The 26,170-nt window shown below is 46.1% G+C and overlaps 1 protein-coding gene across 1 annotated transcript in view; it reads left to right on the top strand.

Moving 5' to 3' along the window:
* The window catches only part of TTC28 (tetratricopeptide repeat domain 28), a 533,622-nt gene that overhangs the window by 424,245 nt on the left and 83,207 nt on the right, over positions 1-26,170 (top strand). Inside the window, exons 7-12 of the mRNA XM_045534372.1 lie at positions 10,467-11,808; positions 13,040-13,563; positions 17,072-17,181; positions 18,687-18,816; positions 20,906-21,124; positions 23,074-23,239. Of these exons, the coding sequence (XP_045390328.1) occupies positions 10,467-11,808; positions 13,040-13,563; positions 17,072-17,181; positions 18,687-18,816; positions 20,906-21,124; positions 23,074-23,239 (2,491 nt within the window). The remainder of the gene's footprint in view (positions 1-10,466; positions 11,809-13,039; positions 13,564-17,071; positions 17,182-18,686; positions 18,817-20,905; positions 21,125-23,073; positions 23,240-26,170) is intronic.

The following is a 26,170-nucleotide window of genomic DNA, read 5'->3' as shown; positions in this document are numbered from 1 at the left end:
GTTTCCAGTTTCTCAGTCTTTTGCTTAAATTATTGGATACCAGCCAAAAGACTTTCCAATTAATTAGCTTTGATGATTTGTTTTAACAACGTCAACTGGCTGACAGTACAGAAATGAAGTTGTTTTTTCAGATTATTAAATAGTAGTGCCAGAATATAAAATTACATCAAAGCATCCAGTGTTTCTCAACTTGGTGCTATTGGCATTTGGGGTATGATGGTTCTTCATTGTGTAGGACTTTCCCACATTGTGCAGGCTGTTTACTATCCCTGGCCCCACCCACAGCCTGCCAGTGTGGTCCCCCAGATTTTTTTTTTTTTTGAGACAGAGTCTTGCTCTATTGCCCAGGCTGGAGTGCAGTGGTGTGATCGTAGCTTACTATGTCACTGAACTCCTAGTCTCAAGCAGTCCTCCCATCTCAGCCTCCTGAGTAGCTGGGACTACAGGCAGGTACCACCATGCCCGGCTAATTTAAAAAAATTTTTTGTAGAGGTGGGATCTCGCTATGTTGCCCAGGCTGGTCTCAAACTCCCGGCCTCAAGTGATCCTCCCACCTTGGCCTCCCAAAGTGCTGGGATTACAGGTGTGAGCCATCATGCCTGGCCTATCACCCAGATATTTGGACAATCAAAAATTTACGCCCCCTGCACATTTCCAAATGACCTCCTCTTCTACATGCACACACTAATACACTTAAGGAAATAGGTTCCAATCTCACATAACATGCAGAGCTTGGCTGTAACATTCTTAGAGTCTTTAATTTTGCACTCGCCTTAGATGAGATGATCTGGTCTCAAGTTCCCTTTGATACTTAGGAAATACCATGGCATCTAAGACTTACAGTGAATTATACTCCAGCAAAATAATGATAGAGGGAGTGGCAGAGTTTTTATTTTATTGATAATATTAAGGACTATGGTAATTGAAGCTATTTAGAATAATACCAATGCCCTAGAAAATGGAGCATCACACCATGGCATTCACTGTTTCGTTTGATCTTCCTAATAGCCTTCTGAGATAGATGGAAACCTGAGGCCAGGAGAAGTAGTAACTTTCTTAAGAGCATGTGAAAGTGAAGTGATGGAGTCAGGAATAGGGATCTTCTGATTCTGGTCACAGAGCTTTTCTATCATAAAGCACTATCTCCAAGTAACTGTTAAATAGCACTTCTGGATTATTAAAGCTGGTAGAACAGGGCCCAGAAAACAAATTGCAGTGCTTAGGCTGCAAGATTGAGAAATGGCAGGCTAAGGGGGTAGGCAGATTACCAAGGCAGAGTCAGCTGAGCATGCCACAACTATAGAAAGAGTTTTTGATTGCTTGCTTGTTTATAAGTTGTTTCATTTCACAAAGGATTTTATTTAGCTTATAATATCAAATGATGATACAATGGAAATAGAAAAGCAAGATCAAAGAGCCCAAACATTCATCACCTAGGGCTAACATAGTTATTACAGCAGAGTCTCATGTTTGACTTAGAGCTTCCTGGTGGCTGAAGCAAAGAGAGAAATACATTCATGCATCATTTAACAATGGGGATATATTCTGAGAAATGCATCATGAGATGATTTCTCATTATGTAAAACAGCATAGCGTGTACTTCCACAAACCTAGATGATATAGCCTACTGTACAGCTAGGCCATGTAGTAGAGCCTACTGCTTCTAAGCTACGAACCTGTACATCATGTTACTTTACTAATACTGTAGGCAGTTGTAACATAACGGTAAGTATTTGTGTATCTAAACAGGGAAAAGGTAGAGTGAAAACATGGTATTATAATCATATGGGACCACCATTGTATATGTGGGCTGCTGACCAGAACTTGGGTATGTGGAGCATGACTGTACGTAATTTGCACTGCCTAGAAGATGGGAACACAGGATTCCTTGGGGGAAGGGAAGCGGAATTCTAAAAGAAATTTCTCAAGAGGTTTTTTTATATAAGGGATTCTGGTGATAAAAATATATGGTATCAATAAAATTTTCATAGCAAAGATTATAATAATCAGTGTGCTTTTTCTAATAGCAAACTTTAATCAAAAACAAATCAACTAATCTGAGGGCATAATGATAACCCTTAATTCACTGAGGCCTATTCCGTGTGAGTCCAAAGCAATTTGGTTCAAGTTTATAGATTTTAGTGGTCTCACTAGATCCAGGGCTGGAATTTAGAGCATCCAGAGGCACAAGAGGACCTCAGGAAGCTTCTGTTAATAGGTATCTCTCCTGTCACACAGACTTTGTTAGGGCACTGTTTGAAATCGCAGGCTGTGACAAGGGCTTGGAGGGTTGATACTGGATGATGCCACGTTCTAGTACGGTAACAGCCTGCAAATCTTGTGGCCTAAAACAATGAAGTATTCTATTCGCACAAAGCCTAGCACAGGTTCATGCGACCCTCGGGGGCTGCTCCCTAATCCGGCCCTGCCCTGGCTCTGTCTTCCCATAGCTGCCCCATCACACAGCTGCCATGGTTGGTGAGGCCGGGGGAGGGAGCATGGAATACCGCGCTCCAGCTCTTACACGCTTCTGCCTGGAAGTAACACGTCTCTCCTACTCACATTGCACTGGGCAGAGCAGATCACCTGGCTGTGCCCGCCTTCTCATGAATCTGGAAATCCAGACCTGGACGTAGAAGAGAACCAGAGAGTAGGGAACATTAGTAAAGCCCCCCACAGACAGGGAGGAAAGGAAATCCAAGCCCAGTGCACAGGATAAGAAAGTCGCTCCCAGGCAGAAAGGGTAGGGCAGGACTGAGTGGAAGGGTATGTGGGCTGCTTCGTGGCTGGCGTAGCACAGGGAGCACTGGGCAGGGGTGGCTGGTTTGGAGCTGGATCAAGAAAGCCCATAGATGCCACTTTAATTGGTATATGCTTCGTAGGCCAGAGGGACCCTCAGAAGGTGCTCCAGGAGGTGGGACTGGTCCAGGTTTCAGGGGCTCGGCTCAAGGGAGGAGCAGAAGCCGCTATCTCAGCATTTCAGCGATTCTTGAAACAAAAGAAATGTTTGTTTCCCATTGAAGCTAACTCCTTGTAACATTCTCTGCATTGCTAACTTATGAGGCTGCCTCCCACCTCTTCTTGTGATCCGGAATGAAAACCAGGCACGCTTTGCCTTTTCCAAACAGTGACTAATGGCGGGTCTTGGCCAGGCAGGCCCAGCATATTTTTCACTCCGCTCTGGGCTTCCCACCAAGTCTCTCGCAGTGGCCCGGCCAGAGCCGTTAGGGATGACTGTGCCTAGCACTTCCTACCTCGTCATCCATCACCAGAGCACCCCTCTCCAGCCACCTCCTTTTTAATAGGTTTAATTATTACTTCCTCTGCTTCATGGCACAATTAATCTTCCCACCGCCTCAGGATTTACAGCTGCACGGGCCCAGGGAATTTCTGAGCCACTTACCTGCAGTCGTGGTCTTTAACTATCCCAGGGAAGTAGGAAGTGGGGCTACGTATGAAGGCAGTGGAATATTTGTGGGCTCCCGTGGGCTCCAGGCTGCCCTCTTGCCACTGCTCATTCGTTCCAAGCCTTTGGGATGGTGGCAGGAGGTTGACTGCAGAAGAACGGGCCTGGAGGGGCAGGGTTAAGCAATTAGGACCCGTTTCTCTACATTTGGAGAAATAAATGTATTATAAGCAAATAATACATTTAGACTATAAAATGTAGTCTCTACAAAATGACTACCTTCTGTCTCCTCTGGGTTTGTTTGAAAAGACAGGTAGTTTCCAGCGGAGCGTGCTTGTGGAAGGGAGGGTGGCGTGCAGGGGTTTCCTCGACTTTGCTACAGCGGGCTCCTCGAGTTGAGACAACAGGGAAGGGCAACCGGGATCTGGGACAGAAGTGCCACTGAACTCTCAGTGTCACTGAAGACATCCTAAAGTGCTGTTGAAGCAAAAGAAGATAACAGGCTCATAACTTCCCTTATCCTGCAGAGGAACAGGCAGAGCCTGGTGGGTTTAGTAGAAAAAGGAGACAGATGTAATTAAGTTAAAGGATGGCAGAGTAGGTGTGCGGTGGCCTAAGGGTTCTCCAGAAGTGACGCCCACGCAGATGTCTGCTTCCTCCCACTGCATTCCCGAGTCTCTTAGGATTTTCTCGTCTCTAATGTATATTTCTCAGCTCTCTAGATGCAAATTCGGCCAGGCCATCCATCCGTCCCTACACAGCTGCCGATAGCTTGGTTGGCCACAGCAGTGTGCTGATGTTAATAAAGAGGAAACGGGCACCGAGTCGTGTCTCCCTTGCACAAGAAGGCACTCCAGCGGAGGCGAGTGGGTGGGGGCACAGGGACTCCCGCGACAGAAAGACCCGGGTTCCGGTACCAACCCTGCCACCCAGAGCTGTGTGGGCCTGAGTGAGCTCTTCAACCATCTGGGTCTCGGAGACCACAGTATCAACCTGGCAGGATCGTTTTGAGGCATGAATGGGATCATGGAGTAGAAAGTCAGGCACAGAGAGTTTCTCAAGAAAAATTTACCTATCAGAAACACACTTATAGCCGAAGTCAAAGGATATGTTATTTTGGAATTACCTGCATTAAAAAATATCTGTACCTTTGCTGTCTTCCACTGGCAAAAATAATGGAGATTTGTCTCCAGGTGCATAGTCACCTGCCAATGTATTAGATAAGGTGTCTGATTGGTTGTACTTCTTACACAGCACTTTGCTGTCATGCCTTCTATCCCAGCCATCTGTTTACTAACCAGGTCTGTCCCCTCCTCGTTATCCCCAGATTTGAGCTATTTTAAATACAGTGTAGAAGAATCAAATATGAAAACTTGGGAGGGAGAGGCTTCAGGGACTCCAAAGATGTCAGGGTCAGAATCGTGGGTTCGCCGGAGAACCTGGGGCACTTCCACCAGCAGAGGAGGGTAGGGGAGCAGTTGGGACCATGCAGCGCTCTTCCTGTGAAGCAGGTTTTTCTCAGGTGTTTTTGTCATCCCCTCCCACCCTGCCTCTTTGATAGACAAAATATCACCCTATCCTTTAACATTATTTGAAAAGAAAGGTACAAATCAAAACAATGGGACAGAGTACTGTGTAGCTTTCAGTCTGCATGCTTCCTCCCAGCCTGTAGAAGGCTATGGAAGCCGATATAGCTGCAGAGGCTGGTGACCATCTGATTTCTTTCCCTACTGAGGTCCCAGAGGCAGAAAATGGGATTTAAATATCCACGTCAGGACTTAGCTACAAGGAAGAGTTTCCTGATCCAAAAGAGCTCCAGAAGAATATGCAGTGAAAACTTCTCTGCATATCTTTTTAATTTAACTTTCTATTATGGGAATGTTTACAGATGCACGCAGGTAGAAAGCATAGTATTAATGAACTCCCACGTACTTGTAAGCCAGTTATCAAAATTATGCTAGTCTTGTTTCATCTATTTTCATAAACACACATGCATGCACACACACACACATACCCACCCCACTGGAGTATTTTTAAAGCAAATCATAGACACCATGTTGTTTCATCTGTAAATGCTTCCATGTGCTTTTCTAGCTGACGAGAACTTTACAAAGCATAGCTACTGTCCCATGTCACACCTAGCAAGACTAATAACAGTTACTTCATATCTCCAGCTTATCCTGAAAGCAGATGGACTGATACCAGTAAGGGTGCAGGTGTCTGTGAGTCCTTGCCTCAGCTCTGCCACTAACTCACTTCCTCTCGCTAGGCCTCGGTCACACTCTGTAAATGCTGGTCATACCATGCTTAGACGCCATGTTATAGTTTACACGGCATATTGGTAAATACTATTATGTTTCTCATACCATGTCTTTGAGATGTGAGAGGGCCTTTTCTAGTTCCCAGATCCTGTGTTTCCTCTGAGAATCTCTGGCGAGGATGGATCATAACTCTGTTCGAAAGCAGAGGGAAAGACCAGATCAGCTCTCCAAGCCCCATTTGGGCCACGCACTATCAATAATCATAACCGCATTTTCAGTAAATGAGAAGAACGCTTCCATCGCTTGTGGAAGTGCACTGAGGCCTGACTTTCAGAGAATTCCCTAGAGAAAAGGCAGCCAGAATTCTCTGCTAAGATGCTAAACGTTCTAGTTGTAATATGTTTCTGTCACACCTCCCTAGGTGTTTGCTGGTTATGGCTAATAATAAAAGCAGAATGTACTGAGCACTTACTACGTCCCCGGCCCTAATGCCAGCTGCCACTAAGCGTGACCTCACTGGCCCTCACAGCAGCCCTCTGAAACAGGTCTGATTGTTCCCACGGCGGCGACCGCCCCTGACCCACGGGTGGAGGCCTGCGGTGGCGACGTGTGACTTCACAGCCGTGTCCTTCCTCCACGCGCCCTTGTGAGGGCTCAGCTTTGCGAGGATCTTCTGCCCCACTAATCTTCGTTTAATTCCCCTCCCCGCAGCACGCTGTCACCTAGCACGCCCCCGCTGACAGCCCCTCTGTAAGTCTTCATCTGAATGACGGCCCTGCAAGATCAAGCTGCGGTCTCGAAAGGGAAGGAGGGTCTGCAGATTATCCCCTCAGCGTGCGCACTCGCTCTGCTGGCAGCTCTGGGGCTGCTTTCGTGCTGCCTCAACAGACAGCGGCTGCCAAGAGCGTGGAATGTCCCCTTCGCAATTCCCCAGGCTGGCAGCGGCTGGGTCGGCGGAGACACAGGGAAGATGAAAAATCCCCAGCTCGGCCACATCCGCCTCCCCTTACCGCCTGTGTGTGTGGAAGTCTTTGTTTTGAGAATCTCCCTCTGATTCCTTATAGGCCCTTGGAAATGTAAGATGAGGAGGGAGGGAGGGGCACAGCAGAGTGCGTGGAGAAGCTGGCCGGAGATCAGATCGCTTTGCCATGAGCAGCAGGCAGTGCGTTTCACAAATCATCGAACCCTGGGTAGCCATTATCATCCCAACTGCTTCCTATTAACTAGCCCAGACTCCGAAGGCCGGGAGAGTGAGAGAAATACAATTCCTTGACTTTCTCACACTCCCAATACTGGTCATACCATGCTTAGATACCACGTCACGGCTTAAAAAGCATCTTGAAACATACGACTCTGTTTCTTACACCACTTCTTTGAGATGATTACAACCTGACCTTATTAGTAAGAAAAAACAAAAAATGCCCAAGTATTTTCAGTTTAAAAAAAAAACAAACACGAAAACGAAGGCTCAGAAGCATTAAGTGACTCTCTCAAAGACACTCAGCCGAACGAGGTAGGAGCCAGGCTTGTAAAACAGGACTTCTGACTCAGAGTCCTGTGCCTTTTCTCTTATGCTGTAGCTTCCTGATGCTAGCCAGGTTCCCGTAGACTGGGGTACAGTCCCACCCTGTAGGAGGGTGGGGGGCTAGCAAGGAGATCCGCTTTTGGTGGCGATGGACCATACATGAAAACCAAGCTTACTCTGATGGCCTTCTCTGAAGGTCTCTCACTGCTTTCTTCCTGTTAGCATTTTAGTAACCAAGTGATGACATTGGCTTAAAAAATTATTGCAATAAAATCCAAAAGCTGTGGGGCAAAAAAAAAAAAAAATCATTGCAAAGGCATCATTGTGGGAGAACGTGCTCCGAGGGAGATGCACGCATTCCAGCTGGCCTCCCCAGCTCTGGCTCTGTTCATAACGGTGGACTCGTGGCTGGGCAGATATTTTGCCCCCCATTTTAGAAATGATGAAGCTGAGGAAAGAGGGAGTAAATGATTAACTTCTTCTAAAAAGACCTGGAAATTTGAAATGTAAAAGTTTCTCTTTAGATAAAACTGGTTTAGGAATGCATGTTAAATTCAGGTCTTTAGAACTGAAATGTTTCTGTCACTAATAATTTTTTATCATTAAAAGGGTCCGAGGTGATGCTAAGGTATTATTTCCTCTTGAAAAGCTTAGATTTTCTAACCTTGAAACAGGTTCTGAAAAGCTCTGATCCTTCCAGCTAGGATGCTAGTGACTGCTAACCCAGGAGGGTGACCAAACCCCAATACCCAGGAATGTTACTTGTCTTATTGGAACAGTCCAAAAATAATTTTTTTAAAACCACAGATTATGTGTTCATCATAGAAAAAATATTTAAAATACAGACAAGGAAAAAGAAAAAAACCCTGCAATTCCACCACCCAAAGATTATTACTGTTAACATTTAAATAAACTTTTTGCTATAGGTGTGTATTTAAATGTACATATACACATTCTATTAAATTTTTTATAAAATGTATTGTTTTGTGCCCATATATCCCTTTAAGATATTACAAATTTCTTCCCATGTCAATATATAAACTTCTACTTCACCATTTTGAATGTCATCATGTTTATTCCATTGTATTTATTTAGTTTTAAATCCTAAAGGATTTAGTTATTTTTAAATTATGAAATATTTTACTCATTAAAAAAATATTCAGAAGAATTATCATAGTTTATTTAACCTCTGCCATCTTAAGAATTCCCTTTCCTGGAAGCACATAATGATTTCAGTAACTAATTGAATTTCACTCTGCAGTTTACAATGTACGTGCCCATATATTATTTCATTTGATCCTCACTACCGCCCTGTAAGGTTGGTATCATGATTATTATTTTCTTCATTGTATAGATGAACCTACATAAGGCTCAGAAAGGCTAAGTGATTTACCCAATACCTCAAGTCCAGTTAATGTCAGAGAGATGGCTGGGTCCCAGGTCTAGGCGTGACTGCTGTGGCAGGTCACATCCCCACGGCAGGCAGGGGAGGGAGTCGGGACCAGCACAGTGGCCCGGCAGGGTCACCCTGCACGTCCCCGCCCCCACTCTGACTTCAGCATTGATCCCGTGTACTGACATTATCCGTTTCTTGACTGTCTCCCTTTTGACCTTGTATGCTCTCTGAGGTCACAGACTCCTGTCTTCATTTCTCTCTCTACCCCTACTGCCCACCACGAGTTCTAATGTACAATAAATATTCAGTTGTTTGCTGGGTGAGGGAATGAATGAATGAATGAATGAAGGGTGTCATAGAGGTCAGCAAATTGTGGAGGCTGGGTTTTGACAGCTTTCTGTCTCAGTGCCTCTGTTTTCAGTTCAGACATTTTAACCAGATCCCACCTTGGTGTTTTTGAGTGTTTGTGCTTCTGCAGATTTTAGTCACCTCTGCAAAACTCACATATTGATGCATGGAAAAGTATATTCAAGACCAAGGGCAAAGAGAAAATTGCTTGCACGCTTGGTTCTCTCCACCTTTTCTAGTGGTGGCCCCCATGCCAGCCCCAACTGGGATGAACCAGGCTCCCCTTAAAGCCACTTCATAAGTTACCATCATATCTTTCATTCGGAAGAACTTTATAGTTATGATATTTATACATCTCATTCTGAACTGCTTGTTAAAACAGCAGCTTAGCTTAGCAGCTACAGCATAGTTGATGAGAGTTGTTTGAAGCACTATTATTGTTGACTGTAAAAGCAGTATAGCAGAATTACAAGAAATGTTAGAACAAAAATCACTAAAATCCCATCAGCTAACAAGGCAACTAGTTTTAGTCTTGCATAATCCCCTCAAGGTCTTGTCCATATGCAAATATTTATTTTCTAGTTGTCACAGGGAGCAGGCAGCATTGTTTCCTGCTTTTGTTCAGTTAACATGATTATAAGAATATTTTTTCCCAATTTTCTGCATAGACTTCATAATTATCTTTTTAATGACTACATAATCCTCAATTGAGTTGATATACCAAACTGTACTTACACAGTCCCCCAGTGGTTGGCATTAAGATGTTTCTGATTTTCCATAATGCTGCAGCGAAGACTGTCATACGTATTGTTATGCAAGCTTTTATGTTTGTCGAATGATTTCTTTGGGATACTTTCCTTTGAGTGAGATTGCTGGGTCAGAGTCGGATCGTGTTTGTGGGTCTTGCCATGATGCTTGTACAAAGGTTGTTCCTGTTTATGTCCCCAGCTGTTGATGTGTTTAGCAATTTCAGGGCAACCTCATCAGTATAGGGGTTGTGTTTAAATTTTCTTTTTGCTAATTTGGTAGACGTAAAATGGTACCTCAGGGTTTTATTTTGCATTTCATTGATTATTAAAGAAAATTAGCATTTTCCCCTGTGGTTACTCTGTGTTTCTTTGCATGTGAGTTGTCTGCTGGCACTTATAGTTCTTTGCCTATTTTAGTAAATTGGGATCTTGATTTTTTTTTTAAATCAAACCAAGTGAAATCTTTACACACAATAGCTATTGAACTTTTTCATATGTTTCATATATTTTCCAGTGTTGGGTTTGCCTTTTAATTTTAGATCTGTATTTGTAGTACAAAATTTCTTATTTTTGTAATCAAATCTGTCAATGTTTTTTTCTTTTGCTTCAAAGCTTAGAAAGCTATCCTCCCTCTGGAGAGATGATAAATATTTAATTCTACCTTCTGTTATTTTAAATTCTTTAATTCATCCGGATTGCACTTTACTATAAATTGAGTTGCAAATTACATTTTTTTCAAAGTCGCTAATCAGTTATTCCCCTCTTCTTCTCTCATTCTCAGGAATTATACACCAGATGAAAGGCGATTATGACACTGCACTGAAACTCCACAAGACCCACCTGTGCATCGCCCAGGAGCTGAGTGATTATGCTGCCCAGGGCCGTGCCTATGGGAATATGGGCAATGCCTACAACGCTCTGGGCATGTACGACCAGGCAGTCAAGTACCACCGGCAGGAGCTGCAGATCTCCATGGAAGTGAACGACCGTGCCTCACAGGCCTCCACACATGGGAACCTTGCTGTGGCCTACCAGGCCCTGGGTGCCCATGACCGGGCCCTGCAACACTATCAGAACCACCTGAACATCGCCCGGGAGCTGCGAGACATCCAGAGCGAGGCTCGGGCCCTCAGCAACCTGGGCAACTTCCACTGCTCTCGGGCAGAGTACGTCCAGGCCGCCCCCTATTACGAACAGTACCTCCGGCTTGCTCCCGACCTTCAAGACATGGAAGGAGAAGGGAAGGTCTGCCACAATCTTGGCTATGCCCATTACTGCCTTGGAAATTACCAGGAGGCGGTAAAGTACTACGAGCAGGATCTGGCACTGGCCAAAGACCTTCATGACAAATTGAGCCAAGCAAAAGCCTACTGCAACTTGGGCCTGGCATTCAAGGCTCTGTTGAATTTCAGTAAAGCTGAAGAGTGTCAAAAGTACCTACTGTCCCTAGCCCAGTCCCTGAATAATTCCCAGGCTAAATTTCGAGCCCTAGGGAACCTGGGCGATATATTCATCTGTAAAAAAGATGTAAATGGTGCAATAAAATTCTACGAGCAGCAGCTGGGCTTAGCTCATCAGGTAAAGGACAGAAGACTGGAGGCCAGTGCATATGCAGCCCTGGGCACTGCATACCGAATGATCCAGAAGTATGACAAGGCCCTGGGTTATCACACGCAGGAACTGGAGGTGTATCAGGAGCTGAGCGACTTGCCAGGGGAGTGCAGAGCTCATGGGCACCTGGCTGCTGTCTACATGGCCCTTGGGAAATACACCATGGCATTCAAGTGTTATGAAGAGCAGCTGGATCTAGGGCAGAAGCTGAAGGATCCGAGTCTAGAGGCCCAGGTCTATGGCAACATGGGCATCACAAAGATGAACATGAACGTGATGGAAGAAGCCATTGGCTACTTCGAGCAGCAGTTGGCCATGCTGCAGCAGCTAAGCGGAAATGAGTCTGTGCTTGACAGGGGCCGGGCCTATGGCAACCTGGGGGATTGCTACGAAGCCCTGGGTGACTATGAGGAAGCTATCAAATACTATGAACAGTATTTGTCTGTTGCCCAGAGTCTAAATCGCATGCAAGACCAAGCCAAGGCCTACCGGGGTCTAGGAAATGGACACAGGTAAAAATGACAGGGGACAAATGTGGTTGATAGTTCTGCAAAAAGAGTGGTTGTGACAATAATGACAACTTCATGTCTGCTTGGCAGTTTATTAATTCTAACAGTTCTTTGAATTAAGCAGGTGATATTATTACCTTTCTGTTATGGAAGAAGAAACTAAAGCCCAGAGAGGTTGGGTTAATGCCTAAGATTACACAGCTTAAAAGGGACAGTTGAGAGTCAAACCTAGGGCTCTGTCACTCCAAATGCAGTGCCTGTTTGACAGCATTATAATGAGCAGGATAAAAGAGACAATAGGGATGGGAAAGGTAAATAAATCACCTTAACTGATCTTTGCTGAAAGCCTCCCACATTATATGAGTGTGTTTATTAGTACAACATCTGTACCCACCAAATACTTGGACCTCATTGTGTTGCTTTTAGGAAAAGCCACCTGATAATAGGGGGAGTGAATAAACATGTACTAGGTATCATGCATCGTGCCAGGCACCTTGCATAGGTATCTTACTGAATAGTTAAAGCAATTTTGCGTCTACTATGGGATGTGGGATTTGTTATCACCAGAAACTGAGGCTCAGGGAAAGGAATTCCTGTGCCCTGCGCAACTGGTTTGGTCTGCTGCCAAAATCCATGTTCCTCCCACTCTTACCATGTCATCTCCTAGCAGCACAGAAAGACACACTTGGCCAAGCTGGTGCTTTTCTCCTGGATGCGGGGAACGCAAGAAGGTGTCTGTGTCTGCAGAGTATACGGCCCCCACCAGAGAGGCAGGGGATTAAGGCTCCTGGAGTGGAGGAAGGGCAAGGGTCAAACTAAATCTTCACCCACAGAGTGCTCTGAGAAGCTCAGGGTGAAAGATTTATAGCCACTGTAAAGCGATTTCACAAACATAGTCTAAGCAGTAGTGGAAATTGGGAGGCCCAAAGAACCAACCAGTTCACCTGCTATCATTGTGCCTATTAATATATTTTATGTTTCCTCTGGGGTGTATATCCCATTGAATCTCAAGCTCTTGGGAAGGTCACTAAGGGATGACTTTTGAATTGCTTTCCAGATTATGAAATTCCTCTGCATCTCACTCTAAGGGCACATGATAGATTTTAGCTAGAAGAGGAGTTAAGAGCTTCTATAGTAAGTGACAGTGACAAATGCTTTTCATTTTCTCAGGGGCTTTAGCGTGTCTGCACCTGCACAAAATAATATCATTGCTTTTGTGTCTACATCCCCACAGGGCAATGGGGAGCTTGCAGCAAGCCCTTGTGTGCTTTGAAAAGAGGCTCGTGGTTGCCCACGAGCTCGGGGAGGCCTTCAACAAAGCCCAGGCCTATGGAGAGCTGGGAAATCTGCACAGCCAATTAGGGAATTACGAACAAGCCATTTCCTGCCTCGAACGCCAGCTGAACATTGCCAGAGAGATGAAGGACCGAGCCCTGGAGAGTGACGCGGCCTGTGGCCTGGGGGGCGTTTACCAGCAGATGGGGGAGTACGACACAGCCCTGCAGTACCACCAGCTTGATCTGCAGATAGCAGAGGAAACCAACAACCCCACGTGCCAGGGCCGAGCCTACGGGAACCTGGGCCTGACTTACGAATCCCTAGGCACCTTCGAGAGGGCCGTGGTCTACCAGGAACAGCACTTGAGCATTGCTGCACAGATGAACGACTTGGTGGCCAAGACGGTGTCGTACAGTAGCCTCGGAAGGACACATCATGCCTTGCAGAACTATTCCCAGGCAGTCATGTACCTACAGGAAGGTAGGTGAAAAGGCCCACTGTGGTCTCCTGATCTACTTGGGCGCAAGTACAGAGTCAGAACGCGAGACTCGGGGGGTGGGGGGAGAGTGCGTGGTGTGAGTATGAGTGGCCACCTCTGCATGCAGTGAGGGTCTCAGACCACATTGTCAGTTCAACTCCAGAACCACAGTGTCCCTCACTGGGTGGCCCGTGATAGTGCTAGATGTTTCGTTGCCCAGAACACCTTACCCTGTTCCCTCTGGACCCAGATTGTCTTACTCTCCCAGTGACGGCATCTGCTGCCCACCAGCTGCCCAAGGAGCTGATACCTGCCTTGTTTCCAAATCCCCGTATGGGGTGAACAATATATTCTTATAGAACATGAATCACATAAGATTGCCTCCTCTAAAATGCCAAGGGTCTGCATCTGAAGAAAATGCTTATCTGCTCCAAGTTCTGTTGTCCCTCTAGAAAATATCTAAACTGTCAACACTGTGTAGAAGTCAGTTCTGACATGGCAGCTGAAGTCTGATCCAGAAGCATCAGTCTGAAGGTCACACAAGCAGAAAACCAGGCTTCCTTCCCAGTGTTTATTACCTACGGTGCTTGGGCTGGTGCCACCGTAGGGACTTGTTCCAGGCAGGCCTGGAAGCTGGAACCCGGCCATCAGGTGCCACGCAGTTTCCTGAACACGGCTGGTCCTTGGACTCTTCCTTCCTCCCAGAGCACAAGTCCCGCAGCAGCGTGTTTACCCTCCAGGTCTGGACACCCGGTGGGGCTTGCTGCTCTAGAAGCCCGGCCCCTCACCCAGGCACACGGATCCTCTCACCCTAGAAAGGAAAAGGGGGCAGGTGTGCGTTCAGCTCACTGGTAAAAGGAAAGAGTTGCTGATTTTAAGCAAACACTCTGATTTATATAAATAGTTTTCAAGGGGCTTTGCATATACAGTTTATTTAATCTGATTTAATTCTCACAATAACTTTGAGAGGTGTATCTTTTTATTCATATCGTTTTTGTAGCCAAGTCATCGGGGGCTCAGAGAAGTACAGTGACTCGATCCTGACTGTGTGGTCAGTTAGTTAAGGAGCAAGGCTCAGCCTGGGTTTTCTGACCCAGGAAGGACACCCGGTCTGGAGTTGTTTCTGACCTCACAAGAGCAAGGCAGGGGTGGGCAGTCGTCTCCCCTGTTCTCCTGAGCCCCAGTGGGGAAGCCTGGAGAGAGGGAAGCGAGAAGGGGGAACGGGCAAGGGGATGGTGGTCCACGGCCCGGGGGTTGTGCTGCTGGCAGGCTGAGAGGTTACTGAGAGGCTTCCAGCCACCTCCTAGACCTTATTTGCCCCCACTCAGTCCAGGAGGGGCTCTGCCTCAGTGTGTTAAATGGGAATGTTGGCTTTTGATTTCCTGAACCTTGACTGTGGTAACATTCCAACAGACTAGGAATGACTCTCAGTTGAGTTTGTGAAAACTATTAATTTCAGGCCCAGTGTCTGAGGACTTTTCAGCTGTGTTCTTTTGTACTTCCTGAAATACTCTTTCTATGAAACAGCTGGTTTACCTGAGACATTGTAACATAAGTCTATATGTATGGAAAACACTCAAGTTAATTTTTATTGTTTTGTAATTTTTAAGCCTTACAGAGATCTAAAACTCCTATTTGTAGCAACTCCATAGTGTCTGTTTCATGGATGTGTCCACTGGAGAGCTGGCAACCAGTGTCGTCCCTCCTGGGCCACATCAGATGCCTCTTTTCACGATCTCTGAGCTGGTACAGGTGCAGGACACCTGGAAGGTGCTTTCTGAGTCCTCTGAGTTGGGTCTGCAGCCTCTTGCAATGACTAGTTCAGCTGGAAACCACCCCGGTGCTCGCTCTCCTGGCTTTCTGAGGGGAAGGGGCTGCAGACGGCATTGCCCTGCCCCGGTGCAATAGCATCTCACCGGTGGGGCCGCTCTGAGTCTTTGAACAAGCTCTCCAGATGATTTGCATGGGCACCTCTGGTTAAAACTACCGGTCTCATCCAGCTTTTTCTCTTTTTGCAAATGAAGAAAGGGAGCCTGGAGCAACTTAGTGACTTACGGGGGTTATATAACCAATCCCTTCTGACTCATTGACCTTGACCTAGCAGGGACATCTATATTGAAGATTAATGTGGTTAGCTTGTTGAAGGTTAAAATAACCAATATCCTCCTGGTTTTCTCCCAAAAACCATCTTCTTTCATGTGTTATCCTATTCTGTGAAGTGTTTAAAAATGTGAATTATTGCCAGGCACAGTGGTGTGTGCCTACAGTATCAGCTACTCTGGAGGCTGAGGCAGGAGGATCACTTGAGGCCATGAGTTCAAGATCAGCCTGGGCAACATAGTGAGATTTCATCTCTTAAAAAAAAAAAAAAGTGAACTATCTGCAGATATTATTTTTGTTACCCAATGATATGATTTAAACTTAAAATATTGTTTCTAAGTTTTCTGAATTATGTGCATCTTGAAATGTTAATATTATGAGCTTGAACCTGAGTATCACTTTTCTCAACCGACTCAGTTCCTTTTCAAAAGGCTGAAATTGCACAGTCCCAGCGTGATTAGAGGCAGGCTCCCATCCACCCTGAATGAGATCAGAAGAAGGAAGTCCTTCCTTTGTGTGTGCGTTTGTACTGTGGGATCCTGCATGCTGTCTCTGCAGAAGGTAGCGTCTGTGTACAGAGAGCAGGATAATGAGGGCAAAGCGATTCTGAGCGCTGCCCAGTGACTGGTGCCATAAATGACGGCCTTCAGAGTTGGCTCTCACAAAACCCTGGAGGTTGCTGGTGTCCTGAAACCCAGAAGCTTGCTGTGGGTAAGTGACCCAAACTGCAGGTGTCTATCCGAGGGCTCTCAAAATAAGGACAGCCCCCTTTAAGGCTTTTGACTTATAATAGCACTCGTTTTGCAACCCCACTGAGGTGCCTCAAAGTCTCAGACTTAAAGGAAAAACAAATCGGACATGAAATATGTCAGTAGCATCGGTGACAGAAGACACGTCAGGGCGTGTGCATATCCTGCTTTCAGGAGAACATTATATGTGTCTCCCATCAACACTGATTAGATGCCGTGCACGTGAGATAGGAAAAAGTATTATCTTGGTTTCTGCATTTAACTGTCAGGAAGACCTTTCTCAGTCAAAGAAACAGATACATTTATCAGCCAGGAGTTTTCATTTGCAAAGCTAACGATTTCACATCTGGGAGGGCGGCCAGGTTAGGTTTCATTTGTTCCAGTGTTTCCGCCTGCCCTGCAGACCTGTCCCCTGCTGATAGCCATCGCCTGAGCTCTCGCTGGGGCATCTTGGAATGTCCTGGAAATGTCGCTCCCCACACAGAATTTGAAGACAATGCTTATTCTGCCTTGGCTGATTCAGCTCTTGTCCTGCATTTTATCCGCCCGTGTTGTTCACATTCTTTGCATACACCTGAAGCAAAATTAGCCTCCGGGACTCCTTGGGAGAGTGGAATTATCCGTCTTCTATGTTTCCTTAAATTCCTCCATCTGCTTTCAGGTTTAAGGTTAGCTGAGCAACTGGGCCGAAGAGAAGATGAGGCCAAGATCCGCCATGGTCTTGGCCTCTCCCTTTGGGCCAGCGGAAACCTGGAGGGGGCCCAGCACCAGGTGAGCCGGAAAACCCCTGGCGCGAGTGGGTTGTGTTTGCAGAAGCATGGAAGGCCTTGGGATTACCGCCTGGTGGTGATGACATTCGCCAGAGGTGCTGACCTCTGCCCTTGAGTTAATTCATAATTATTGATTTAATGTCTGCAGGTTTCCAGATACATCAATAGATACAATTTCTCTCTCACTGTCCAATGATAAGTCTGTGTTTCTGCATATGTACAGATAGTTGAAGAGAGGTCCATTGTTATGCGGGCTCTGGAGATGAGGATCCCTAGAGCCGTGGGCTTCCTCTGGGAGGTAGGAGGGGTAGGGAGATGGCTGCGTCTGAGATCGCACGCTCATCCCAATAGCCAGCGAACGAGTGCTGTGGGGGGCCCCGTGCTAGGCAAAGGGGGGACAAGGACGAGGAAGCCAAGGCTCCTGTCCAGAGTGCTCGCAGGAGATGAGGACATGGTGTGACTGAGTTCGTGCCATAGCAGCCCAGAACGTTAGGGTATTTTATTGCACTCTTAAAACTATTAAAGGCAATTTAAAGAGTGAATTCTCTACTTTCCTGGTTGTAAGAATTAACACTTGTATGATATAGCGAATTTTCAATTTTCAGAGTACTTTCACTCCCTGAATTTATTACTCAAAATGACCCCGTGAGGTAGAGTAACCATCCCCTTTATAGAAAGGAAGAAACCGAGGCTCCGAGTCCTGCCAAAAGTCACACAGCAAATTAGTGGCAGAGTTAGGAACACATCCCTCCCTCTTGCCTCTCTCCTGGTGTAAATCTCTTTGTCTTAGAATTCTGGGTTTTTTTTAAGTTTGGATAAATTTAAAGTTTGATACTGAGTTTCCAGCGTATAAACTATCAGAGTCAGAAAAGTCTCGTGGCCTCACTGCCGAAGGAGCCCATTAGAGCAACAGGACAGTGTCCCTGTCAGGGATGTCCGTCGTCTGGTCCCTGCTGTGTCCGTGCGAGCAGGCGTGGCTCCTTGGGGAGGTGACCCTTGGGCACTGCGGTAGGGGACAGTGCTCGATTCGGCTTTACAGCACTGAACCCCCTCAAAACGCTGTCCCCCCCGGCACTGTGGCACTCCCTTCTGCTCAGCCTCATTGTTCCCAGCATGGCTTTGCCACACCTGTGCCCACTCCCGTCCTTCCGCACTGCGGGGCAGGCAGGCGGTGAACTCCAGTTGCCTGATGACAAGAGGAGAGGCTTTTTGTTTGTTTTAATAAAAATCGGCACTTAGTTGGATTAATACCTGATTTTTTTTATATCCTTCAGACCATAAGTATATAATCCCTGTCTTTTAGATCCCCTTTATATGTAAAAAATTGATCACATAAATTATAATTTACCAGATATGATCTGATGCCTTTTCAGGTCCACACAGACCTACCTGGAAATAAAGATTCATTCTTTCAAACCTTTAACAAATGTTTAGACTGTGCACCAAGATCTGAGCCAAAGCTGTCTTTTCTGGGGAATGGGTGACGTTCTTGCCCCCTACTTGCAGCTCTACCGGGCGTCGGCCTTGTTTGAAACGATCCGACACGAGGCGCAGCTGAGCACGGACTACAAACTCTCCCTCTTCGACCTGCAGACGTCGTCCTATCAGGCCTTGCAGCGGGTGCTCGTCAGCCTAGGTGAGAGCAGCCGGGGTAGTGTGTGTGCATGTGCTAAGGTGTTTCGTGACCACTGTGACAAAATGTAATTCGTTGTCACAACAGAATATGAAGCCGCAACTACAACCAGCCAATGAACATCCACTCATTTATTCAACAAAGATGGGCAGAGCCCCTGCTGTGTACTGAGTGCCAGCCCTGGGGATTTATAGTCAAGGAGGCTGGTTGCTGACCTCAAGAAGCTCCTAACACATCAACAGACATGAGTCATTGAGTCCAGGACAGTGTGCTGGGCACTAGGATAGAGTAAACTCAGACACTGCGGAAACAGAGTTGCTTGGCTGGCAGGCCCAGGAGCCAGAGAAGGTGTCCCCAAGACAGGGACGCCTGAACCAGGTGACTTCCTCCTAGGTTCCCTCTCACCACTAACACCTGGTTCAAGCATCTAACTAAAGGGAAGTACCTGAGAAGACGCTTGGTCTCTTCCCTATTTCCTCAGCCACGCAGCTTTCAGTGTCGCTGTCTGATGAAGGTTTCTGCCGTCTGGGTCTGCCTCCTAGGCCGAGACAGAGTCAGTGATAATTTCCCCAAGCCTGTGTGCCCATCACAATGGAGCAGCGTGTATCTCCCTTCACCTGGACATTAACTGTCACAGCCAGCCCCTTCCAGCTCCCCTGTCATCTGCCTCTTCCTGGGAGGTATTCGCTGGAACTAACAAAGTCTTTGAAGTTGGATGCTGAGGTGTTTTCAATAGCCTGGCCTTTGCTGTATGTGTAGGAATACTCAAATTTCCTCTTGAAAAATGTTTCTGTTAAATGTGCTCATTGCCTGGGATTACAATTTATCTGTTATAATCACAGTTAAGTCTGTCTAGCACTTTGAGGCCAATTTTCCAATGTGCACAGAAATTGTCCCTGCTGTTCCAGTTAATAACTTAATAGAGTAAAAGAAGACATTTGCATATGCACATATCAATCTCCACTTTCTACTATACCAGAACCGCAGGAAGCAAGGCATGCTCGAAGCACTATCAGGGCTGCAGCTTCTGGTCTCCTGCTTCTGCCTGCTCTCTTTGGACCCTCGTTCTAGCACCTTTTTCATATTTATGTTTACGACACAAGTAAAACCTCTGCACTGCATTCCTTCAGTACTTATAAACAGTCCTCACTTGGAAGTATGCTGCTTTATGATTTTTGTGCTTTAATATTGGTGCATTAGCTTTTAAACTAGATTATAGACAAGTTTCTTAGAGGAAGTGGGGCTAGAAATTGGATTGCAAAACTGAGGAAAAGCTTGAAAGAGAGAAGCAATTTTAAAGGAATAGAGACCTCAGAGGCTAAAACCCTTTGCCCCTGGGGATAAGGAAGAGAAGTATGTGGGAGCCCGGAATGGAATGAGGTATCGGCTCCAACAATAATAACGCCACCTGATATACATGTGGTGCTTTAAATAACCTGCCAGGCATCTTTACAGGTAGTGCCACTCTTAATCTTTACAGTAGCCCTTTGAGCAGGGCAGCTATGACAATCCCTCTTTGGAGACAAGGTCAGAGACAGGGGAAAGGGCACACCCAGGAGAGGGACCTCCCTGCGTAAAGAGATGGAGGTGTGATCTGGGGGGAGTGGGGAGATGGGGCTGCACCGAGGAGAGAGAGAGACGGCCAGGAGACATGGCTTCTAGATCCCCTCTGCCGGTGCCCAGTCAGAGTCGAAGCTGAGCAGGGAAGTGAGAGGACAGGCAGAGTACAAAGCGTCAGGACCGGAGAACCACGGGAATAGGGCAAGTTGGGCTGTGAGGCAGAGAACGTGCAAGGCTGAGGACGAGTGCACTGAACTACGCTGGCTCTTTTTTGCTGGCTGCGAGACAGGGGAAGGTCCCAGGGCTTAGAGTAGTGTAGAATTAGTCACATTGAATCTAAAAATGTGGGGTTTTGTAATAGAGAACGCTGCACCTGCCATCTGAGGCAGGGAGTTGAGTTTGGAGCAGTGTGGCCGAGACCCTGCCGCATACTGGAGGGCAGAGGCGGTGAGGTTTCCGCCCGGGCTCTGATGGCCCTTTCGGAGTAAGCGCGCTCACTATGGACCCCCCGGCCTGGCCCTTTGCCTCCTAGGCCATCATGATGAAGCCCTGGCCGTGGCGGAGAGAGGACGGACAAGGGCCTTTGCTGATCTTCTGGTGGAACGACAGACAGGACAACAGGACTCCGACCCCTACGCCCCAATCACTGTCGATCAGATCTTGGAGACGGTCAATGGCCAGAGGGGACTGGTGCTGTACTATTCCCTGGCCGCAGGCTACCTCTACAGCTGGCTGCTGGCTCCTGGGGCAGGTGAGATCTCTCGCTGTGGGAGCAGGACAGTGAAAGCGCTAGAACCGGAAGCGGATGATAGAGGTGCAAGAGACACATCATCCTAGATCGGGCTGAGGAGCCCATGTCAGGTTTTAGCAAAACCTCAGCTGTGGTGAATAGGCCGTGGTTGAGCATTCAATTAGTAAGACAGCCCAGCGTTCTCATTCCCCTGCTGTTGAACGTGCAGATATTTATCGAGGAAGACTAAGAGCAGGAGGATTCATTGCTCTGGCGTCCCTATGTGTCGGCAGCTGCTGTTCATTAGCTAATAAAGTGATGACTGCAAGTCCGATCTTTTTCTTATCTGTATCTTTGTTTAATAATTGTGACCCTTTGTCATGGTAAAGTTAAAGACACTAAAATGATAACAGCAGCTCTATCACAGAATATAAGTAAGTCTTATGCCTGAATTTTCTGAGTTTAACAAAACCCATTTTTAACCAGTTCTGTTGTAAATCTATTTCAGAAGTAAAAAAATCCTCTTTGATTAAATCAGCATTAAATGTTCAGGCTGTAACAGTTTCACTAAATACAGAAACACTAATTAGCTGTTAGGGCCATATTTTTTGCATAATAAAATGCTGATGGCTTTACCATGTTGGAGACATACCAGATCCAATTAGAGTTTATTGACTGGGGAAGTGGATCTTATAATTGGGAATCTTGAAGAATGGGCTTCTTGAATTTCTGTAAGCTAATTTCAAAAACTTTAAGTGCCAGGGAGAATTGACAAGGCTTTCTTCATTATGTTTCTATCCCTTTGATTTAAAAAAAAAAAAAATGATGGCTGGATGACAGCTCCCAGATGCTTTTTGGATTCTGAGCATTTGTGCCTATACATTCTATGCCTCAGCATTATTTTTTATAGTCTTTCCCTTTAATTCCATGTTCTTTGTGGGCCTTCCACAAAGAGCATCCTTACCCTCTGACCGTTTTTATGCTCAAGGTTTTAAGTTGTGATTTTCCTGGTAATTTGGTGAATGCACGTTGGCCACAGTGGAATCCTTGTGTATCCCAGCTCCCAGAGTGGCACTAATACTCGTGAGGACGAGGTTGACGACAGGGAGGTATCAAGCTCTTTCTCTCTGTGGTTGTTACATTTGGGGGACATGATTTAACAGGTGGTATATCCAAAGCCCTGTAATAATGAGCCATGTATAATGAGGCTCCTATTGTTGCTTTTTCCGTTCCTTTTTGCTCTTAATGAGGCTCTGAAGCTTCCACTGGGGGCTCTAATCCAATCAGAGGGGACCGGCATGTCCCAGAGCTGACACACCTCATTACCATTTGAGAGCATGTCCTATTTATTGCCAGAAAACCACTGTGGCTTGCCTCAGTTTCACGCAGCCATCATTTTTTGCTCCTTTAATCTATTAATGACCATTGACCATTTTGTCTTATTTAAAAATGGTTTAAGGTGTTTTTATCTGGTCTTTATACTATATGTTTATTATGACTTGCTTTTGTGAAATGAAAGGTGTTTTATAACACAATTTCCATTTGGCCAGTGCTATTTTTGTTCAGGATTTCAGTTTCTGCAGAAAATATACCTTTGGCATACCATGCACTAGTCCTAAAAGGAGACTTTCCCTAGTTAGTGCTTCTAAGAAGCATCTGTTTTGGAATACATATGAAGTAGTCATAATTCCAAGAGCTTCTGAAAATACCATCAAAAGCAAGAGCTGTAGTTAGAATTCTCTGGTTTCAAGCACCAAACCTGATGGTAAAAGCTATAAAAAGGGCACTGACTAAAATAGAGAGAGCCCTCTTGAGACCTTGGATTTCAGGATTTCTTCACATGGTTTGCAGGATGGCATGCTTGTTAAAGAAGTCACATATAGCATCAGTGTTCCTTGTCCCCTGCCTTTCACTTCTCCCTCCTTCCACTCCAATCGTGTTTAATGTCGGCCGTGCCTGTCTTGCTTCAGGAATTCTGAAGTTTCACGAACACTACCTGGGTGATAATACAGTGGAAAACTCCGGTGACTTCCAGGCCAGCGGCAGCGCGGCCCTTCCAATCGCAGCCAGCTCGGCCCTGGAGCAGTACATCGCCAGTGTCCGGGAGGCCCTGGGGGTGGAGTCGTACTACCTAAGGTAGGTGGTGAAATGTTCTGAAGCCCATCTGCAGGTAAATCTCAGGGTTATGTTTTGGTAAACATCCTATCCGTACTAATGGAAGAGATCTTTTGGAATTCACACTTTTGTGCTCAGTCTCCTCACAGTTGCTGCAGCAGAAACAAATATGTGTCTCTGGAGTGCAAGCCCTGGAGTGGTCTTTTTTTTTCCTTTTCGGTAATTTTCCTTCAAACTGAGATGGGCCTCATCAGAGATGCCCATTCTCTAGGCAGGGTTTGTAAACTGTTCAGACATAAGCATGACTTTGAATGTAACATGCCAGCTAATTAAAACCGGGATTATTTTTGGTTATAAACGTTATATAATGAGTTTGTACTACAGCTGACCACCTCTTTGAGAGAGTAATTTAGCACCAGTGACAGGACATGTGCACAGATCTGTGTGTTGGGGGACTGAGGTGAAGGGAGAACTCCCAAAGATGAAGACTAGAGAAGAGAACTGCTTTTTGCAAAGGTTGTAAAAGTTGTAAGCTTATGGAAACATTTTATCATAATGACTGACTATTTTACATGTGGAAAATAATTTCCACAGAGACTCTCCTTCTGGGGAAAATCAAAAGAAGAGGGTTCTTGAGAGCTGGGTTATAACTAGATTTCTCAGGCATCAAAGTTTTCCAGCCAGTGATTAACAAGTGTCCAGAGGCTCTGTGTGTCAGAGAATCTGTCGGGTCCCTAGAACATCTGCCTGTCTCCTGAATGATTTCGTTTGTAATTATGGAGATCCTGAGGTGTCTCCATGATTTCTTTAGAGATGCTTCCCCCAGACTTCTTAGTCTATGGTGGTCATTACCAGCAGCTAGACCGATCTTTGGGGTGCTTATGAAGTCGGGAGGGAGTTCTTAGGTGAAAAATAACTATTGGATAATATCAAGATCGAAAGGGCTGTAGTGGTCATCTGGTCCAACCCCTTTATTTGACAAAAGCCAGCACTGAAATAGGACTTGCTGGCAGCCAAGTTAGTGTCAGAGCCAGAATCAAAACAATCTAGATCTCACCCAGACTTCCGGGCCAGTACTTTTTCTGTTTTTAATTATCAAAATTAATATCATATTTTTAGAAAATGGCCAAAACATGTAAGAATGTCATTCTAGCTTCTGTTTTTATGGCGTATGAACAGGCTTTAGCTGCATGCATATGCTTGTCTCATTTCTCCTATGACTGCTTTGCGTCCCGGAGTGTCACTGTCAGAACAGAATGACAGACGAGAGTTTGGCAGTTGTAGGGGGTTAACAGTATGGTAACCCCCAAGAACTTGGAAGTAAGGCTGCGCTTTGAGATTTAAATTATAAATGACCATAAAGTAGGTTAGGCCAGAGGTACACGAAGCTGCTTCAGCCGACATAAAGACACTCAGGCAGGTGTGATTAGACGGCAGCCTGGCCAAGGGTGTTGCATATCCAAAGCAAGAGTTAGAGGGGGATGGTTGGCCAGCAGTAGAAACACAAATAGGAGACAGTAAGCAGGGCAGACTCTGGCCATGTTCATTTCTGACGCTGTCAACGGGAGAGAGAATCTTGGCTTGGGGACTCAAAGTCCCATCAGCAAGGCTGATCCCGTGGTGGACATGCAGTCACGGTGCTCTCTTCTCCCTCCTGCCATCCCTCCTTCCTCGAGTGTTTGAGTTCTTACTCTGTGTGAGGTACCAGGCTAGAGACTGGGAATTGTGGTGAACAGGGCGGACATAGCCCTGCTCTCACGGACCTGAGAGCGAGCTCTGGAGTGCGGCCTTGCAAGTTTGAAAACTTCAGTGATGTTGCTAACATGCCCAGAGAGGCTTCCCTCTTGGGAGCGAACTTTCATGAACCAAGCTCAGAGAGAGCAGCACAAGCCAGCATACCCGTTATTGTGTATGTTCTCTGCCTGCAACTAGATTTACATGAGAAACCAAATGATAATCGGAAAGGTTGACAAGAAGCAGAGGACTGAACAAAGGGAGGCAGGAGGACCACCTGAGAGGTCTCCTCCACCCAGGGGTACTGAAAGCCTTTGCGCATCCCGCCTAGGGTAGCCTTTAGCAGTTTATTTCTCGTCATCCTTCTGAGCTCAGCTCAGATATCACCTCCTGAAAGAAACCTTTACAACGCTCAGAAAAGGTTTTCCAACCCCTCTACCCCCACGTTCTCATTATACTCTGCGTTTTCACTTAAGCACATACTGCAATTTTAATTAAAAGATTTTATATACTCCCTTGTTGACTACTTTTCAGTTCTGTGAGAGCAGGGCCTATGTCCGCCCTGTTCACCACAATCCCCAGTCTCTAGTGTAGTACCCTGTACACAGCAAGCACTCAAATACTTGAGGACGGAGGGACAGCAGCAGGGAGAAGAGAGCATGGTGACTGCATGTCCACCATGGGATCAGCCTTGCCGATGGGACTTTGAGTCCCCAAGCCAAGATTCTCTCTCCCTTTGATAGTGTCATAAATGGGCACTGCCAGAGTCTGCCCTGCTTACTGTGCCTGTTTTGTGTTCCCGCTGCTGGCCAGCCAAGATCATGAAGGTCCTGGGTGTACAGCACCTGCTGTTTGAAACCTCTGCACACACAAAAGTGGTTTTTTTCTATGTGCCTCTCCCTCATGGTAATGTGGGGGCCACACCCTCATCATCTCAGTCTGAACCAATCATTTATAGGGCCCAGCCCTTGTGAAAATCCAGCTACTCCTAGTTTTCAGGTATCTAGATTAAAATTCACCATAAGAAGGAAGGGGATTACCCTTTGAATTACTCTTCCCAGCTCTCCTCCTCCTTGGGCACCATGGTTTCACTCCAAACACTTGGGCCTAAGCCCTTCTTTTATATGGCACTGGGGGTGGAATAATTCTGTTTCCAGGTGCCTTTTGAATTGAAAAATGTATTTTAGATTATAGTTCATCTCTTCATCAATGGCAGGG

This window comes from Lemur catta, chromosome 21 (genome assembly GCF_020740605.2).
Source record: "Lemur catta isolate mLemCat1 chromosome 21, mLemCat1.pri, whole genome shotgun sequence".
In the NCBI taxonomy this organism is placed as follows: Eukaryota; Metazoa; Chordata; class Mammalia; order Primates; family Lemuridae; genus Lemur; species Lemur catta.
Note: the sequence above shows the minus strand (reverse complement) of the source record. Positions and strands in the feature narration are given on the sequence as shown.